General features: G+C 38.7%; 1 protein-coding gene across 1 annotated transcript in view; it reads left to right on the plus strand.

Moving 5' to 3' along the window:
• usp12.S (ubiquitin specific peptidase 12 S homeolog) overlaps positions 1–21,418 on the plus strand; it is a 45,538-nt gene that overhangs the window by 16,660 nt on the left and 7,460 nt on the right. Inside the window, exons 2-8 of the mRNA XM_018250273.2 lie at positions 6,678–6,758; positions 10,783–10,996; positions 14,911–15,140; positions 16,249–16,325; positions 19,073–19,156; positions 20,086–20,283; positions 20,897–20,975. Of these exons, the coding sequence (XP_018105762.1) occupies positions 6,678–6,758; positions 10,783–10,996; positions 14,911–15,140; positions 16,249–16,325; positions 19,073–19,156; positions 20,086–20,283; positions 20,897–20,975 (963 nt within the window). The remainder of the gene's footprint in view (positions 1–6,677; positions 6,759–10,782; positions 10,997–14,910; positions 15,141–16,248; positions 16,326–19,072; positions 19,157–20,085; positions 20,284–20,896; positions 20,976–21,418) is intronic.

Below are 21,418 nucleotides of genomic sequence, written 5' to 3' on the forward strand. Positions count from 1 at the left end.
GATTTTTACCATTGAGTGATGTTCTTATATCTACCAGGGAGCTGTTATCTGGTTGCCTTCCCATTATTCTGCTGACAGGCTGATGGGGTGTTGATATCACTCCAACTTGCAGTAAGGAGTGACTGATGTTTATCCGAGCACAAGACACGTGACTGGGGACACCTGGGAAACTGACAATATGTCAAGCTTCATGTCAGATTTTAAAATTAAATATAACAAAAAACCCATTTGCTCTTTTGAAAAATGAATTTTAGTGCAGAAGTCTGCTGGATAAGGATGCATTTTGAAAATGGGGTTTCCCATGACAGTAACCCTTTAAGAGACACAGGCGGAAGAAGGTCCCTGCCCTGTAGAGCTTACAGTCTAAGCAGTTGGGTTAGTTACAGGCAGGACTGGAGTGGTAATATGTGGATTCTAGCTAATGCCAGAGTTGCTGCCACAAGATGCCATAGTCACTATTTATTGGGTTGGTGGGGGTTGTTTTGGGCTTCCGTGTATTCTAAATATAATGCCAGGGCCTATTTTGTATCCCAGCCTAGACCTAGTGCTGGTCCAAAAGTGCAAAGATTGGTTGCAAGCACTTAAATGTCTAGATCCAGTTTTGTTTTTTAAGATGTGGCCATTCCTGGAAATATTGGTTATAAATGGAGGCCCAATAGAAATACACGTGTAATTAGGAGTTTTTTAATTTTAAAGTGCAGTTAAAATCCAATGAAAGGGCTTGTGATAAGAATATGTTATGCCAGTTTTAATTTAAATCTAAACACTCAGCAGACTACACTAATAGTTAAATCTGGTGGTAGGAGAAGAACACCTCTCTACAATAATCCAGACTGTGTTGCACTTATGGCGATCATGGGGAGTTTGGGGTCTTTGCAGGTCGTAGCCTTAGTAGAACTAAAGCTTATCTAAAGAAGTAGCTATAAATGTTGTACATTATGTTTTGTGCTTCTGTACCAGCCCAAGGCAACCACAGCCCTTTAGCAGGGAATATCTGTCTCCAAAGATGCCCCAGTAGCTCCCCATCTTCTTTTCTGCTGATTCACTGAACATTCTCTGTGCTGCTGTCACTTACTGAACTTAGGGACCCACTCACAATATACAGTACACATAGAATAGAAATGTCACAAGGCTAATTTTTAATTAATACAGATAATTACTACATGGCAGCACAGAAACAAGATTAATTAGCGTCAGAATTTAATAATCAGCCCTGTTGCATCAGCTTATATTACAGGGGAACCTCATTTTCTGTTGGATAATTAGTGACGACCCCTAAGCTTAGCTTCTCAACAGCTGCTCAGAGCCCACTGAGCATGTGAGTGTCACAGACACTTTCCAAGTTGGTGACAAGTTTGAAGACCTGCATCAACTTTAGGCTGGTGCAATAAGTTCAATATATAAAATATGGCATTTATAGCCCTATTCATTTTTAGGGTTTAGTTTTTCTTTAATGCCTAGACCCAATTATTGCCCTGTAAACAGTGATATTTTCTATTTTCATACGGTATAGGATCCCTTATCTGGAAACCCGCTATCCAGAAAGCTCCGAATGACGGAATGGCTGTCTCCCATAGACTCCATTTTATCCAAATAATCCAAATTTTTAAAAATGATTTCCTTTTTCTCTGTAATAGTAAAACAGTAACTTGTACTTGATCCCAACTAATATATAATTAATCCTTATTGGAAGCAAAACCAGCCTATTGGGTTTATTTAATGTTTAAATGAATTTCTATTAGACTTAAGGCATGAAGACCCAAATTACGGAAAGATCAGTTATCCAGAAAACCCCATGTCCCGAGCATTCTGGATAACAGGTCCCATACCTGTACTAAGAATAGTCTTTCCAACTAGTAGTTCATTGATATCCTTATAGTATCTCCTTATAGCTCCGCGCACAGGCAGGACAGTAGGTGAGAGGAAGAGAACTACAGTTCAGCTTTTTGATTCCTTCCAGCCTTGCTACAGAGAGTTCAGTAAAATCATTTCCCCGTTGCTTCTTATCTGACTGTATTTTTATCAAATGAGTTATTTAGAAAGGCAATTAACGATGCACTCGTTTATTTTTTTTGCAGGGTAATCAATTAAGGCCGATTGTAATAGTGTGACCATTGATCACAAGACCTACATAATGTTCCAGTAGTTTCAAAACTGCCACAGCAGGTCCAAGCCAGAATGAACTTCATTTCAAAGTCATAATGAATGAAAGGTGAAAGGGAGATTGATTAATTATTGAATTAATTCGCTGACACAGATCCTGTTCTTCCATAATATGCCCTTCTGTTTATCGCACTATATGAGTTATTGGAAAGAACAGCGTAAATAAATGGTATACTTTAATGATGGCACCGTTTAGTTGTATATAGAAAAGGCTTTCTATTGACAGTTTGGGCTGGTATTATCCATTTGGAGTATAAAGGAAAGGTTATAGTGAAACAATTTTAGACGTGTGAATTTGCTTGCCCTTTTCTCTATCCGCCACTTGCAACTGTCATCCCATAGCTTCCAATATGTTCCAAGCAATTATTATTGCCTCCAGGCAGTAATGGCCTTAGTTCACTAGTACTGTGTGCGTTTGATAAATCTCACGTTGAGAATGTTGGCAGGACGATTATTTTTGTGTTCCAAATGATAACGGAGGAATGCACTCTTTAACTCTTCAAGCGCTATAGGTTGTTGGATCTTTTTTTCTGGGATGTAGTATTTTCAGAACTGGACCGCAAATCTGCCTGCTTTGAAGGGTTAAAAAGTCCCAACCCAATATTTGGTTTCCATATTGTTTCGATGGCACAGGGTATCTGTTCTTTCCATCAAACTATAGGCATGTATTCCCCCCCCCCACCTCAATATGATGACTACGGTAATACATTACATTTGTGTGCAGAGAAATACCGTCAAATAATGTATTACTTGGGGACTTCTTTATAAACGTGAGATTTTTACCTGAAAAAGTTGTGGTAAAAAAAGACAAAAATTTTTCCGCAATTTAATATGCCCTGAAGCTGTTTCAAGTCCAAATCCGAAAATATGCCATCTAGAACCTGCAGAATTCATGTAAAAGTCAATGGCAGATGTCCCCTTAAAGGACAAGTAAACCTTTAAAATTAGTGAATGTAAAAATTTATACCGGGGCTATTCTAAGCACTTTTGTCATTTATTTTAATTATTTATTTTCTTTTTATTCCAAGATATTAAAGGAATTGTTCAGTGTAAAAATAAAAACTGGGTAAATAGATAAAAAAATGTTTCTAATATAGTTAGTTAGCCAAAAATGTAATGTATAAAGGCTGAAGTGATCTGATGTATAACAAGTCAGTCAGGACACTATTTCCTTCTTTTCAGCTCTCTTGGTTTACACTGACTGGTTACCCTGGCTACAAGGCAGTAACCAATCAGAGACTTGAAGGGGGGCCACATGGGTCATATCTGTTGCTTTTGAATCTGAGCTGAATGCTGAGGATCAATTACAAACTCACTGAACAGAAATGTACCATGTGGCCCCCCTTCAAGTCGCTGACTAACTCAGAGTTATAGAGCTGAAAAGCAGGACGTTGGATTCTGGTTGTTTTATTAGACATCTGTTCACTCCAGCCTTTATAGATTAAATTTTTGGCTAACTGACTATATTAGAAACATCTTTTATTTTGCACAGCCTATCTATTTATCCAGTTTTTATTTTCACACTGAACTATTCCTTTAAAGGATTCATGTGCTGTTAATATGAATTAATTTTGTTACAACAGCGCCACCTGCTGGTCAGTTTCCCACCAGTCTGACCACCAAGTAGTCAAGGAAGTTGTCAGGTGAAAGAAAGAGGCTGCTCTGATGTTCTTCTGCTTAGGAAAAAAAATTAAGAAACCTTTCTCAAATCTTTCCTAAGCAGAAGAACATCAGAGCAGCCTTGACTGAAACGTCGGGCATAGATACGATGCAACAATAAAATAATTGATTCTTATAACAGGGAGTGCTGGTCTGAGAATAATTGGTGTATACATAATTACCGTGCACCCCTCCCTTTGTTGAAGTTATTTGCTTTGGAGTGCGGATACTCATTTGGAAGTGTGTGTGTGTGTATGTATGTGTGTGTGTGTATATATATATATATATATATATATATATATATATATATAGATAGATAGATAGATAGATAACATACTAAAAGTTCACTGTAAGTTGAATCATCATTTTAAGCTCACAATTCAGCCCCTTCAGACCAAGGCAGCAGTTTATCTGCCTGTGTATGGGACCCTACAACAGTCCTGCTCATCTGTTATAAACCACCAGATATCGATCGAGTAGGTTTAAAAAATCCCTTTGGGGTGTAGACTGAATTGGCGTGTTAATGCATTTCTGGATGCTCTGCATTCCTGTCATTGTGATCCAATAATTTGCAAACTATTGCATGGACCTGATTATCTCCCACATCAAGATCCATTCATTTGCCAACCCCGCCAAGTAGGTGGACCTTTCCATGTGTGGCCTTAAAGGAGAACTAAAGCCGAACTAAAGAAGTAGCTAAAAATGTTGTTCATTATATTGTATGCTTCTGCACCAGCCCAAGGCAACCACAGCCTTTTAGCAGTAAATATCTGTCTCCAAAAATGCCCCAGTAGCTCCCCATCTTCTTTTCTGCTGATTCACTGCACATGCTCTGTGCTGCTGTCACTTGCTGAGCTTAGGGACCCACTCACAATATACAGTACACATAGAAAAGAAATGTCACAATATAAGGCTAATTAGTAATTAATACAGATAATTACTACATGGCAGCACAGAAACCAGTGCAATTAGCATCAAAATTTATTAATCAGCCCTGTAGCATCCACTTATATGACAGACCAACCTCATTTTCTGCTTGATAATTTGCGACGACCCCTAAGCTGCTCAGAGCCCACTGAGCATGTGAGTGTCACAGACACTTTCCAAGGTGGCGACCCCCTGTGACAAGTTTGAAGTCCTGGATCATTGCTGCTATTGACAAGTTGGCTGCAATAAGTTCAGGATGTACAATATGGCATTTTTAGCAATATTCATTTTTAGGGTTTAGTTCTCTTTTAAGATGGGGCTGATGTGGTTTTCAATGAAGAGGAGTGCTGGTCTGGGTAAATAATGGTAAATGACAATTAACTCTTTCCTTGTACTTTAATAAAACCTAAAAAGTATCCCAGTTGTGTAAGGAAAGGCTTTTTATACGAGTCATCAGTAATTCCTTAAATATAGTAAATTGATGATGCACCTTGGATCTGTGGCTGTCGCTTTGCCCCCTGCTTTCCATTCATGGGAATCGAACTACGTGTGGCAGGATTAGCATCTGAAATAGTCATAGTTTTCCTTTAAAATGATTGAGAGGCACAGGGCAAGGGCGTCTTGGTGTGCTCACTTCTCCCTGAGGTCTGGTCATCACGTTGTTGGTTAGTGGTTAGCTCTTCCTGTTTCCTATTCACTGTATAAATAAGTTATAAATACATTTGTAGCTGTGCTACTCTAATGCTCCACAGCCTGAGAAGGACTGATGTTACTCTACAGTAGAGTCCTGCGTGGAACCAATTTGTTAAACCTGACCCGCAACCCAGACCTGTATACTTACTTGCCTGGACCCGCTACCCGACCCGCAAGTACCTTATCCACGACCCGTTGACCATCAAGAAACCGGAAGTGCTGTCATTGTAAACCGGAAGTGACATCATTGGAAGTAAGCGGGATCCGGTGAAAAGGAGTAAAACTTGCTATTGAGAAGACCCTCGTCCCGACCCATGACCCGCAAACCCGGAGAACCGCCGACCCCCGTCTATACCCTCTTCCGAAACTTCTACCTGCAACCCGCAGGGTACCACAGGTTTTTGCGGGTAACCTGGGGGTACCCGACCCGCTGCATGACTCTACTCTGCAGTATATGTCTACACTACTCGACAACAGCCCTGGTCACACTTCACAATCTTCTTTATGCAGTTGCTGGTTTGTATTTGCTTTGTCAGCTGTGCTCTTGTCCTTTTATTGCAAAGTAAAATGCAACAAGATTTCCAGTTTCCCAACGGTGTCATTCAGCAGGATATGGGTCTCTCTGGGACGTCTCCCAGTAACTGGATGGATACATCTCTGAATGGTGACATTTAGGGATGCACCGAATCCACTTTTTTGGATTCGACCGAACCCCCGAATCCTTTGCGAAAGATTCGGCCGAATACCGAACCGAATCCGAACCCTAATTTGCATATTCAAATTAGGGGTGGAAAGGGGAAACATTTTTTACTTCCTTGTTTTGTGACAAAAGGTCACATGATTTCTCTCCCCACCCCTAATTTTACATATGCAAATTCGAATTTGGTTCGGCCAGGCAGAAGGTTCGGCCAGGATCCTGGATTCAGTGCATCCCTAGAGACATTTTTGCAAGCATTCACCCACAAAAGTGTTTTTGGGAAAGGGGCACTTGCTGCTGACGTTGCTCATATGATAGAAGCCGAGTTGCTAGGCAACAGGAGATCATGTGCACTCCTTTGGATTTGGGCTGAGCCGGGATGTTTGGAATAACTTGCTTTCCATCTGTAGTGGAAGAGAATAGATTAAATAAAAAAAAACAGCTGAAATTAAATGTAGTAGTGTTTTCTATATCAAACAGCTATGCTGATAATATTTTCTCCCATAATGTAATATTTCTTTTTTCTTAACCCCCTTAGGGCGCCAATGCCTCGGCTTTAGAGAAAGAGATTGGGCCGGAACAATTTCCAGTAAATGAGCACTATTTCGGATTAGTAAATGTAAGTATATGCCACTTTATGTGTTCTCTTTCACTGGGCTGGAGAGCTACACAATGCAGAAAACATGCACTTTTGTGTAAAGAACATCATTGCATCTTATTCATTAAAAACCCTATTTGTTATGGTGCACAAGTAATAATGATAATGGCAGTTGGGTACAGCCCTTGCAGTGATTTCTGTACTTTTTTTTTCCTTAGTGGCAGTTGCTGTTCAAACCATTGTACGTGTTTTAGTCCTTTAAATAAAAACAGATAAAGATGCCTCGCTGGTTTCATGGTCTTAATGTTTTAAAGGAAGAACCCCCAATGCGGGGAGGCACATTTATCAAAGGTCGAATTTCGAATTCATGGGAGTATGAACTCGAAATTCTACCAATTGAAATTTATTTAAAAATCCAATTTGTTAAACTTGGGTGAATAGGATCGAACTGAAAACTTGAATCGAATATGAGTTTTAAAAACTCAATTCAAATTTTTCAAAAAAAAAAAAAACTCGAATGTCAGGAATGCTGCAAACAACTCAAAATTGATCCCTGGACCTTTTCCATTGACAGCAATTTGCCAGGTTTTAGGTGGTGAATAGTCGAATTTGAGTTCTTAAAGTGCTAGAGTGTGATAAATCTCGAAAATCTAATTTGATTTTTTTTTTTTAAAATCTCGAATAAAATTTGAATAACTCCCTAGTCAAATTTGAAAGTTTTGACCATAAAAAAAAAATAGAAAATTTGAATTTTGTATGTATGTATGTTTTTATTTGTAAAGCGCTCCTTGAGGGCAAAGCACTGTACAGCAAAACAATAAATTAGTAGTAACAAACAAGGGGTCATTGGAATGAAAAGTAACAATAAGTGCATAATTAGAAATACAATTCACATGCATATAAAAGGCTAGAGGACCCTACCCCGTAGGGCTTACAGTCTAAATGGGAGGGTAACATAAAGACACAATTCAGAGGGGTATTAAGGTGCTGTGGGTTACAGTTTGTTACACTGTTATATAAGTGCCAGTTCAGGTTTTATCCAGGTGCTCCCAGAGGTAGGCTTTGAGTTTTGTTTTAAAAACACTGAAGGAGGATTCTCTCCTGAGAGAATTTTAAATTTTATCGTTGATAAATCTGCCACTGAGAGTTATAGCCAGTTATACACTTCTTTTTGTTTGACATAATAGTCAGAACACTACTTCCTGCTTTTAAGCTCTCTAACTGAGTTAGTCAGTGACTATCAGGGGGGGGCACATGGGACATAACTGTTCAGTGAGTTTGCAATTGATCCTTAGCATGAAGCTCAGATTCAAAAGCAACAGTTATGGCCCATTTGCCTCCCCCCCTCAAGTCTCTGATTGGTTACTGCCTGGTAACCAATCAATGGAAAGCAAGAGAGCTAAAAAGCAGGAAGTAGTGTTCTGGCTATTATATTTGACATCCAGTCACTCCAGCCTTTATACATTACATTTTTGCCTAACTATATTAGAATCATTTCATATTTTGCACAGCCTATCTATATACCCAGTTTTTATTTTTATACTGAACAATTCCTTTACACATTTGGGTTGGTTTCCCTCCCTAAAGCCATTAACTCTCTGGGTCCTTTGAACACAGCATGAACAAATAAAAAACCCCAAAGTGTAGACTCTAGTCTAGAGCATTGGAGCCGGTGCTTTAGAATTTACAGTGCCTGACAGATAATTGGTTATGCTTAAATAAGGTATGTTAGCAGCTATGACGTCCACCTTAGATTCTTTCTATTATTTGCTATTGTTCATAAATAAGCCTAATTTATATGCTTATTTTGTGCTGCTAATATTATTTCAGACATCAGCAGTTCATTGTTATGGTTGTTACTTCCATTAAATTATTTCTTAAATTAGCATTTTTTCTTTGTTAATCTTCCATTCTCTATTTATTATGTTAATAATATTCTGATAAGTCTTCCAATAAGTCTTCCATTTAACTTGTCAGAGCTGCCCTGAAGTTTCTCGTGCTTTTCATACAGTTGATATCTCATATGTTGATATTTGAGCATAAAAAAATGCAGTATAACATGTTTACTTTTATAGGTTCCTTAACTTGAGTTAATGGTCATTATATTTACCGCAGTGTATTACTTAAAGGAACAGTAACACCAAAATATTAAGCTGCTGTGTAGCCATGGGGACAGCCATTCAAGCACACGGTCAGATTCAGGGAGATTAGTTGCCCGGCGACAAATCTCCACTTCTTCCGGGCGACTAATCTCCACAAACTAGCTGGCTAGATTGTAAATCGGCGGTGGGATGGCACTTGGAGCGATTCGTTTTCTGAAGTTGCCTCACTAGGAGACTTCGGAAAACGAAGTGCTCTGAGTACCAACCTGCCGACAATTTACATTCTAGCCGGCGGGAAGGCAGTTCGGGTAGATTAGTCACCCCGAAGAAGAGGAGATGTCGCCGGGCGACTAATCCCCCCCTCCCGAATCTGAGTCTGTCTCTGCCCTAAAATTAGAATCTGCGTTTATCCTTCAAGTTCCAGTACTGCTCGTATATAGTTTTACAAAAGACTTGCACATTTACATGTTTTTCTCCCTAAAGTATGTCACTGAACTGGTTTCCAGAAATGTGCTCAGAGTGATGTTACAGCGTGATAACTGTCTGTCTTGTCTGCAGTCTCTCAGAAAGAGTCCCTGAGACAAGAAGCTACCAATTTAGTGGATCACTCCATTGCAATCTTGCTTAAAACAAAATTATTGGCTGGAAATAGTAAGGGGGTTATTTTATCAAAATCCAAATTACTATTATTTTCTGAAATATACTCCGACCAAATACGCATGGGTTATTTCCCTGTTATTTATCAATACATTTTCCTGACAAATTCCAGTGCGGGGGAAATTTTTTTTGAAAATCGTACAAAAATCTGAATCATAGGTTTTTTTCGGATCTTCAGGACTTCTCCCATTGACTTATATTAGGGATGCACCAAATCCACTATCTTGGATTCAGCTGAACCCCCGAATCCTTTGCAAAAGATTCGGCCCAATACTAAACTGAATCTGAATCCTAATTTGCATATGCAAATTAGGGGTGGGAAGAGGAAACCATTTTTTACTTCCTTGTTTTGTGAAAAAAGTCACGCAATTTCCCTCCCCGCCCCTAATTTGCATATGCAAATTCGGATTAGGCTTGGCTGGGCAGAAGGATTCGGCTGAACCCGAATCCTGCAGAAAAAAGGCTGAATCCTATTGGATTTGGTGCATCCCTAAATTATATACAACCTTGGCAGGTCTGAGATGCTGGATTTTCTGATTCTGACTTTTTCCATCCTGGGGGTATAATAATTCACGAAAAATTCTAGTTTTTTTTCGCTAATTCTTTGGATTTTATAATCTCGATTGCAATCCTCCGTATATCAAGGCTAACCTGACACTGAGGGGGTTATTTATCAAAATACAAATTTTTCTGATGTTTTAAATAAAAAAAACATGATTTACCAATATTTATCATTTAAAAATCACGAAAAAAATGGTATAAATCAGGAATAACTGAGGCTTTTTTTCGCATTCTCCCATGAAAACCGCAATTTATTCGGATTGTCGCACAAAAAAAATCTTAATTTTTCGGATTTAACGCCCAAAAATGTTCAAATTGTTGTACGAAACCCAGCACAGACCATAATATCTTCAAAATGCAAATAGGACCTCTGCCATTGACTTTTGCAGGACCTCGACAGGTTTAAGATGGAGTATTTTCGGATTCAGAATTTTTGCAGCCTCTGGGTTTAATAAATCTCGAAAGATTTGAGTTTTTCAATTCTGATTTTATAGTAAAAAAAAACTTTTTTTTTGAGTTGTTAGCATTAAGACTATAATAAATAACCCCCTAAAAGTTAAGATATGCATTTTCACTTGGTGTTTACTGCGGAACCGGTAATCATACCCATTGCATGAAGGAGTCGTTCTGTGTGCGGCCAGATTAAATTGTCTAAATCACACACTGTTGACCTTAGACGTACACCAGTTTATGCTCATGTTTAACTTTTATTCTCTGCTTCTTAGTTTGGGAACACCTGCTACTGCAATTCCGTTCTCCAAGCACTTTATTTCTGTCGGCCGTTTCGGGAAAAGGTTCTCGCTTACAAAAGCCAACCTAGGAAGAAAGAGAATCTCCTCACTTGCTTGTCAGATCTGTTCCACAGTATAGCCACACAGAAGAAAAAGGTTGGCGTAATCCCTCCGAAGAAATTCATCACCAGGCTACGGAAAGAAAATGGTAAGATGATGTTTATTATGCAACTCCCATAACAGCATAGCATGTCAAAATGAAGCAACTCATGTTTCTTCATATTCTTTTCTGTGATAGTTTCAAGTTTTGTGTCCAAATCCTCTTCTGTCACCTTCCAGTACCTTCTTAAAAAGCAGAAATGTGTCAGGTAATAGAAAACTCCAGGTATAACATTATAAGGAACAGCCCCTAAATCTATGCAGAGAGATCCCTATAGGCTGGTTTTGCTTCCAATAAGTATTAATAATATCTTAGTTTGGATCAAGTACAAGCTACTGTTTTATTATTATTATTATTATTATTATTATTTATTATTATAATAGAGAAAAGGGAAATACTTTTTTACAATTTGGATTATTTAGATAAAATGGAGTCTATGGGAGACAACCTTTTTATAATATGGAGTGTTCTGGATTATCGGATGATGGTTAATGATCCCATATCTGTATTTGTAGAGAGAGATACATTTTCACTTGCATTATTCACTGAACCCCTGACTCTTGCAGGGCTATTTTTCTAATGTATCAAAATCTATATAAAAGGTTAGATGATAGTTACCTTTTCCATGGTGCCCAGAAGAGCATATTTAATTAATACAGTGATGTATGGGCAGACATGAACCCCCGCATGGTTTGGCCAACAAACTAGTTTAGCTGTGGGTTTGTGTAGACCAGTTTGCCCCCCCCCTGCTAGTGGTGTTGCCATTGTTACATAGTTGAGTTGAAAAAAGACCATCAAGTTCAGCCCCTCCAAATGAAACTCAGCATTCATTCATACACACACACACTGACCCCTCCATACCTTCACACAAATTATGTATACCCATATCTATACTAACTATAGAGTTTAGCATCACAATAGCCTTTGATATTATGTCTGTCCAAGAAATCATCCAAGTCATTCTTATAGTCATTAACTGAATCAGCATCACAACATCACCCGGCAGTGCATTCCACAACCTCACTGTCCTGACTGTGAAGAACCCCCTACGTTGCTTCAAATGAAAGTTCTTTTCTTCTAGTCTGAAGGGGAGGCCTCTGGTACGGTGATCCACTTTATGGGTAAAAAGGTCCCCTGCTATTTGTCTATAATGTCCTCTAATGCACTTGTAAAGTGTAATCATGTCCCCTCACAAGCGCCTTTTTTCCAGAGAAAACAACCCCAACCTTGACAGTCTCCCCTCATAATTTAAGTCTTCCCTCCCTCTAACCAGTTTAGTTGCACTTAGTCTCTGCACTCTCTCCAGCTCATTTATATCCCTCTTAAGGACTGGAGTCCAAAACTGCACTGCATACTCCAGATGAGGCCTCACCAGGGACCTATAAAGAGGCAGAATTATGTTTTCATCCCTGTTCTGACCCTCTTGGTCCCAAGTCCTTCACTAGGACATTTGAAAGGGGGTAGGGGGATTTTTGGTTCTTCATGAGTATGATGTTATTGGTTTACATCTTAAGGTGGCCATACACGGATAGATCCGCTCGTTTGGCGATGTCGCCAAACGAGCAGATCTCCCTCCGATATGCCCACCTTGAGGTGGGCAATATCGGGCTGATCCGATCGTGGGCCCTAGGGCCCAACGATCGGATCCTTCACGTTCGCAAACGGGCGGTCGGATCGCGGGACCGCATCAACGAACAGATGCGGCCGCGATCCGACGGGATTTTTAACCCCATCCGATCGAGATCTGGCCGACTTTCGGCCAGATCTCGATCGGGGAAGCCCGTCGGGGGCCCCCATACACGGGCCAATAAACTGCCGACTCGGTCTGTCGGCAGCTTTTATCGGCCCGTGTATGGCCACCTTTAGTCTAAGTGATGTCAATATTCTCAAGAACAATCAATCAACACATAAAAACCTTCTCTGTGATGTGACTTTCTATACCTTACATCATAAGTGGGGTTAGGTTGGGCTTGGTTTTGACAAATTTATCCTAGTAATGCTCCCAACCATGGACGAGGTAAGAGGATATGGTGAAAAAGAGATAACGTTTATTTATTATTCCAACGTTTCGGTCTTCCTTAAGACCTTTGTCAAGGTAACAATATATATATATGTGTGTGTGTGTATGTGTATATATATATATCCGAAACGACAAAGACATGGGGTTTGTGTTGTGTTATCCCTACTATGACAATTTATGAATTAATTCTTTTCCTACAAAGCAATCAATATTTTTTTATTAAGCTCTGTAAGTCTTCAAATCTGTAAAGGTTTAAAGGAAACAGTTGATTCCAGGGATGTAACAAAATGAATATCCCTGTGTTTAATCTTTTGGCTGGCAGTGTATCAGGTTGTAAGGGCTGCAGTTGAAAGCATAATGGAAGTGTTGCTATTAGAGGAACGGACAAAGGAGATTCTATGAAGGTACAGGCAACAGTCCCAGAACTAAATATAAAATATAACCTTTTGTGGTTTTCAGCCTGGCACGCTATCATTTTCTTTATTCAGCTACCTCTGTCAGTTTATAGTGTACCTTTTTATTTAAAGGAATGGTAACACCAAAAAATGTAACTATTTTAAAGTAATGACAATATAATGTACTGTTTCCCTGCACTGGTACAACTGCTGTGTTTGCTGTAGAAACACTGTAATAATTTATATAAACAGGCTACTTTGTAATCATGGAGGCAGCTCACAGGTCACTTAGCAGATACCAGGTGCATTCTGTGCAATCCCTTATATTCTGTTAGTTTATCTGATGTGTATCCTGGGCCTTTTCTTCTTTTATAGCTTGAATGGCTGCCCCCATGTCTACACAGTAGCCTGTCTATATAAACTATAGTTGTTTGTAAAGCAACTCTACATTATATTTTATTAGTGGGAGCTGGCATCTCACTTACAAGTAACCAGAAGATACGTAACACACAAAAGGATGTATAAATGGCAGAGTTCACCCAACTAGTCTCATCTCCCCTCAGTCGCTGCTCTCACTAGAACTCTGCAACTCCTTTCCGACTTTGTCAATGAATACAAGGAACATACTCGGCAATATGCGATGGCCGAATCACTTTTGGAGAATGCTTTGCCTTTAAACAATGAGTGGTATATACTTGTGACACTATTTAGACACTGATGTGACACTATTTAAACACTGAAACACGTGATGTTAAATTAACTCAGAGGAAGTACCGAGTATAGAGACAGAAAACACGTACGTTTTGCACACCCACTGCTGGTTTGTTGTCAATATGGGGTTTATCAAGATTTATCAAGGGTCAAACTCGAAATTTGAATTTTCTATTATTTTTTAATGGTCAAAACTGTCAAATTCAACTAGGGAGTTACTCAAATTCATTTCTATTTTTCTTTATTTTTTTACAAATTCAAATAAAATTATTGAGATTTATCATACTCTGACCCTTCAAGAACTATTCGACTATTCGCCACCTAAAACCTGCCGAATTGCTGTTTCAGTCAATGGGAGAGGTCCAGGGATCAATTTGGAGTTGTTTGCAGCCTTCCTCACATTCAAGTTTTTTCGGAGAAATATACTCCAATTGAGTTTTTATAATTTGAATCAAATTTTATTGGAGTTTTCAGGTTGATTCCAGTTTAAAAAAATTAGATTTCATTAATAAATTCTGATTGGTTGAATTTACGAATTTAGGGGATTTTTTAAAAACTCGCATGAATTCGAAATTTGACCTTAGATAAATCTGCCTGTATGTGTGCTTTAATAAAACCCTGTTGATATTAAGTGGAGCATTCTCCCTGGATGATTCGTCCAGCAGTTTTTGACCACAGTGATAATAAAAAGACAGTGCTTTGTTGGTATAATATGCCAAAAATAATGAATTAAGCCTGCACTAATGTCTTGTGCACTGCTGTCCACCTGATCATTAATTTACCGGAACGTTAGAGCCTAATTCTAAATCACTCTTATCGTGTGCTTTGCTTTCCAGAGCTATTTGACAACTACATGCAACAGGACGCTCATGAATTCCTAAACTATCTACTAAACACAATAGCCGATATTTTGCAAGAGGAGCGAAAGCAAGAGAAGCAGAATGGAAGAATACCTAATGGTAACATTGACAACGAGAACAACAATAACACACCGGATCCCACTTGGGTCCATGAGATCTTTCAGGGAACTCTGACCAACGAAACCCGGTGTCTCACGTGTGAAACGGTAATACCATCTATTTTCTGTCCTTCCTACCCAGAACCTTAAAGTGGTTGTTCACCTTTAAATTAAGTTTAGTATGATGCTGAGAGTGATATTCTGAGACAATGTGCAATTGGTTTTCATTTTATATTAGTGTTTTTTTTTTTTTAGCTTTTTAGTCAGCAGCTCTCCAGTTTGCAATTTCAGCAATCTGGTTGCTAGGGTGCAAATTTCACTAGCAACTATGCTTTTATTTGAATTGAAGACTGACATGTGAATAGGAGAGGCCCTGAATATAAAGAGTTAAAAAAGTAGCGATAACAATAAATTTGTAGATTGAGGGTCAGACAGATTCGGGGAGATTAGTCACCCGACGACAAATCTCCCTTTCTTCAAGGAGGCTAATCTCCCGGGCAGCTTCGGAAAACAAATCGATCCGACTGCCATCCCACTGGCGGTTTACATTTTAGCCAGCAGGGGAGGCAGTTCGGGGAGATTAGTCGCCCCGAAGAAAAGGAGATTTGTTGCCGGGCGACTAATCTCCCCGAATCTCTGTGTGCCCTGACCCTTACAGGGCATTTGTTTTTAGATAGGGCCAGTCACTCCAATCTGAAAGCTAGAAAGAGTCAGATGAAAAAGGCAAATAATTAAAACAAAAACAAAAAAAACTATAAAAATTACAAAACGAAGACCAATTGAAAAGTTGCTTAGAATTAGCCATTCTATAACATACTAAAAGTTAACTTAAATGTGAACCACCCCTTTAACTGCTATATACAATGTGTTGTGCGTTAAGTGCTGTCAAGCTAATTAATTGTAATTAGTTCATTATCCAATATACCCACCAGACACAAGATATAAAAGTTTGGGCTGAATTCAGCCTGAATTCAAAGTCTGTGTTTGCCTAACATTGCAACTGCACTTCCAATAATTAACATACACTATAAATTCCTTTATGCTGAATGCACAAACTAGGTATCAGACTCTTCTATGTGCCATATAAATAAATTGGAAATACTCCTTATTAAACAATGATGGCATTTCACCTGAATGATCTTTTTTTTCTAAAATAAAGTTCCTTTAAAAATTGGTTATACGATTATTATGGTACCTTTTGTTGTTCTCACTGCAGATAAGCAGCAAAGATGAGGACTTTTTAGATCTTTCTGTGGATGTGGAGCAGAACACATCAATCACTCATTGTTTAAGGTAACTATTATGTTATGTTACGGGTTTTTTTTTAATTGCATTCATGTAAGGGTTTAATTTGCACTCATGGTCTGAATAAAAGAAAGGTATACCTGGGGAGGGGATTCGGTGTTTAGTGATGCTTTCGTGTTTGTTTGAAGTAGGGATCCACCGTATCCACTATTTTGGATTCAGCCGAATCCCGGAATCCAAGATTCGGGAGAATACCAAATCTGAATCAGAATTTGCATATGCAAATTGGGGGTGGGAAAGGAAACCGTTGGGGAAAAAACATTTTTTTACTTACTTGTTTTTTGACGAAAGTCACCCGATTGCCTTTCCTGCCCCTACTTTGCATATGCAAATTAAGGTTTGGATTAGTTTCTGCCAGGCACAAGGATTCGTCCAAATCCTGCTGATAAAAGGCCGAATCCTGGATTCGGTGCATCCCTAGTTTGCAGGAGTAGTTCACCTTTAAATTAACCTTTAGCATGATACAGGGGTTTTTGGAATTGATTTAGCTTTTTGTTTAGCAGCTCTCCATTTTGAAAATTTGCACCTTTTCTACATAAGCCCAACGGAAAGAACTTATTTCAATAGGGGGGGATAATATTCTCCCATTAAAGAGACTATACCTCTCAAACAATTTAAGTCTCTAAAAAAAGATATTGCATAAGCAGCTCATATCTAAAAACCCTGCTTCATGTAAATAAATCATTTTCATAATAATATACTCTTTTCGTAGTATGTGCCATTGGGTAAGAGATTAAAGATTCTTTAATATACCACTTTATTTGATATAAACTATCTGTTGCTCAAGTATTCATTTTTGGGGTATAGTTTTCCTTTAAGCTGTTCTCTGGTTGATAGGTCCATTTTACCTTAGCAACCAGGCAACAATTTAAATGAGGCTGCAACACTAATAGGACAGGGCCTGAATAGCAATTGTTTTTTTTTTTTTTTATTTCTGGGGTTAATAACCACCATTTGAAACTTGATAAAAGGAGATACTGTATATACTCGAGTATAAGCCGTCCCGAGTATAAGCCGAGGTACCTAATTTTACCTCCAAAAACTGGGAAAGCTTATTGACTCGAGTATAAGCCTAGGGTGAGAAATGCAACAGCTTCTGGTAAGTTTCAATCAAAAAATTGAGGGTTTCTGCTTCCATTGGAGGTGCCAGCGTCTTAATTTTTGGATGCCGGCAACCATTCTTGGACGCCGGCGAATATTCTTGGAGACAATTCTTGGACGCCGGCGACTATTCTTGGACGCCGGCGACTATTCTTGGACGCCGGCGACTATTCTTGGACGCCGGCGACTATTCTTGGACGCCGGCGACTATTCTTGGACGCCGGCTACCGTTTTTGCGTTTGACCCGAGTATAAGCCGAGGTAGAGTTTTTCAGCATATTTTGGGGGCTAAAAAACTTGGCTTATACTCGAGTATATACTTAAATTATTATCTGAAAGGCTGCTAAGAATAGGACATATTATAATATTATATTATGCACTAAAATTTTGTTTAAAGGAAAACTATACCCCCAAAATGAACACTTAAGCAACAGATAGTTCATATCATATTAAGTGGCATATTAAAGAATCTTACCAAACTGGAATATATATTTAAGTAAATATTGCCCTTTTACATCTCTTGCCTTGAGCCACCATTTTGTGATGGTCTGTGTGCTGCCTCAGAGATCACCTGACCAGAAATACTTCAACTCTAACTGTAACAGGAAGAAGTGTGGAAGCAAAAGACACAACTTGTCTGTTAATTGGCTCATGTGACCAAACATGTATGGTTTGTTGGTATGGTTGTGAGTACAGTGAATCCTACGATCCTAGGGGGCGGCCCTAATTTTTTAAAATGGCAATTTTCTATTTATGATTACCCAATGGCACATACTACTAGAAAAGTATATTATTATGAAAATGGTTTATTTACATGAAGCAGGATTTTACATATGAGCTGTTTTATGCAATATCTTTTTATAGAGACCTACACTGTTTGGGGGGTATAGTTTTCCTTTAATGGTGATGTACCCTTTAATCCTTTATAGCTGAGCTTTAGCTGTCACATCTGTCTGATAAACATAATAATTATAAGGAAACAAAGTCCAACGTAGTGCTCTCTTATGGCCTGTTTGTTTTTCCGTAGGCTAATCTTATAAATGCTTGGTTAATTATAATCGCTGTAGCTGCAATGTCACGTGGGCAATAGGAGCTGCCACTTATTGCTGACTAGAATAGTTTCTTTTAGGGTGCATAGTCTGTTATTCCCTAGAGGAAACAAAACTCCATATGTAGCCAGCTGCAATTTCCCAGTGTGACATGAGTGCTTCTGCGTGAGTATATGGTACAGGTATGGGACCCATTATCTAGAATGCTCGGGACCTGGGGTTTTCTGGATAACTGATCTTTCTGTAATTTGGATCTTCATACCTTAATTCTACTAGAAAGTCGTGAAAGCATTAAATAAACCCAATAGGCTGGTTTTGCTTCCGATAAGGATCAATTATATCATGGTTTGGATCAAGTACAAGATACTGTTTTATTATTACAGAGAAAAAGGAAACCAATTCTTAAAATTTGGATTATTTGGATAAAATTGTCTATGGGAGATGGCCTTCCCATAATTCAGGACTTTCTGGATAATGGGTTTCCGGATAACAGATCCTATACCTGTATATACAAACTCTTCTGCAACATTTAATGTTATTGTTCCAGATCCTCATTAACCATAAATTGCATTTCTTTGTTTTGTAGGGGTTTTAGTAATACGGAAACACTTTGTAGTGAATATAAATATTACTGTGAAGAGTGTCGCAGTAAACAGGAAGCGCACAAAAGGTAATTTACCACAGTGAATAAAATGTGCCGGGGAATCTAACCACAAATTCTCTGAAATGTCTCTGTGTTTTAGTAAATATCAGTCAGCTACTTCTTTATCTTGGGTCAGCACATGATTGGAGGCAGAGGCAGTGCAGCGGATCACCCACTTCCCTCCACCTACGTTTTGTATTTAGGCTGAGGAAAGATGATTTGCTGTCACAGGCTTCTTCCTGCTGCTCCAATGAACGGCGTTGGTCTGTGTGGAACAACACTGAGCGGATATCCTTGTGGAACTACACTGAGCGGATATCCGTGGGGAACACAGGTCGACACATTGTCGTCATTGGAGCTAAAGGGAGGCGTGGATGACAGTGGATCCCATTTCCTCTGCCTGCATACAGACACAATCATTTTTTGCTTGTTCCCTTGGCCTTCATCTACCATCAGATTGCACCATTCCATAGTATTCCATAGAACTGCTCAACAGTACATTTTGGCAAAGGATAAAACATTTCCATTTTAATTGTATCTGCCGTTTGATCACTTGAAAATAGGGATGCACCAAATCCACTGTTTGGGATTCTGCCGAATCCTTCACGAAAGAACCAAATCGGAAACTTTGCATATGCTAATTAGGGGCATGAAATAGAAAAATGGAAAAAACATTTTTTACTTGTTTTGTGATGAAAAGTCAGGTGATTTCCCTTCCTGAGGATTCAGTTTGGCCAGGCACAAAGATTCAACCAGATCCTGCTGAAAAGGCCAAATCCTGAACTGAATCCTGGATTGGATGCATCCCTACCTGAAAATGACAGGGATAATCGCCTTACCCTTTCAATATTCTTTAGTCTTCTCAGCATGGTCAGCTATCCAAATATTATCTAATTTCTTGTCTAATATGACAGAATTTGTTCTTTATGTGTAACTCTTGTCTTGTCTCCCCCAAGGATGAAGGTAAAAAAGCTGCCTATGATTTTAGCCCTCCACCTAAAGAGGTTCAAGTACATGGATCAATTACATCGATATACAAAGCTCTCCTACAGAGTAGTCTTTCCTTTAGAGCTTCGGCTGTTTAACACATCAGGAGATGCCACCAACCCAGACAGAATGTATGACCTTGTAGCTGTGGTTGTGCACTGCGGAAGGTAATGTGCTTCAAGGACATAAATATTTTCTTTGTTAAATGTGAGAAAATGTTTCATTAGATAGCAAATTTATATGGCAAAGCCATAGATTTTCTTCTTTGAAGTAATGTCAAACTAGAGTTTATTAGTTACCTTACAATTTTGATCATCTCTTATTCATTTCCCAGAATGTCATTTAAGCTACTTCCTAATTGCTAAAGTGAAGGGAACCTTAGCAACCATATAACAGCTTAAATTCCAAACTGGGCAGAACATGGACAAAAAGTCAAATAATGAACAAACCATCAGGAATAGAAAAGACTCATTGCAAGTTGGATTAGAATACCACTGTCTTTATCGTTAATGGCAATTACAAAAGGGATGATTTGTCGCCTACCATTAATTAATTGGGTACACGGGCAACAAAACTTCCCTTGTTTCCTCTCCAGCAGTTAACATTGAATTTGCCACTAGCAAAACTTACACAGCGCTGCTACTTTCTGGAAACCAACACAAGCATTGATTTAAGAGCAGATATTTGGATCCATGCACTATGTAAAATCAAGCTGTGGATATGTACTTATAAAGGTTATTTACTGCATTGCTAAATGTACTGTATTTATTTATTTTACAGTGGTCCAAATAGAGGACATTATATTGCAATAGTGAAGAGTCATGACTTTTGGCTGCTGTTCGATGATGATATTGTAGAGGTAAGTGACCTTACAAGGATGTCTCAGTGGTACTTGAATCTCCGGGTTTGAATTTAGCGAAGTACTGCATCCAATGTTTGGTATTCGCCAAATCCAAACCCTAAAATTAATGTATCTTTGGTCTGGATAATGCAAATAAATTTTACTTGAATTTTCATATGCAGTTTAGGGTTCAAATTCAGACAGATTAAAAATGATGGGTTTGATGTGTCCCTGTTTTAGTTACAGTTTAAAGACCATTATTTGTGTCAAAGTCAAATCAACGGGACTTTCTGTGTTTTTTCCTTGAAGACGTTTCACCAGTCATCCAACTGGCTTTCTCAATTCAGAATAATTTGTAAATCTTCCTTCGAGAATATATATATCCTCTGGAATGTTGCTCCAATCCGCATAATCTGTTTATCATAATCCACAATGATTTCGTTAAATTAGGTGTTCATTGT

The sequence above is a fragment of the Xenopus laevis genome, chromosome 2S, assembly GCF_017654675.1.
Source record: "Xenopus laevis strain J_2021 chromosome 2S, Xenopus_laevis_v10.1, whole genome shotgun sequence".
In the NCBI taxonomy this organism is placed as follows: Eukaryota; Metazoa; Chordata; class Amphibia; order Anura; family Pipidae; genus Xenopus; species Xenopus laevis.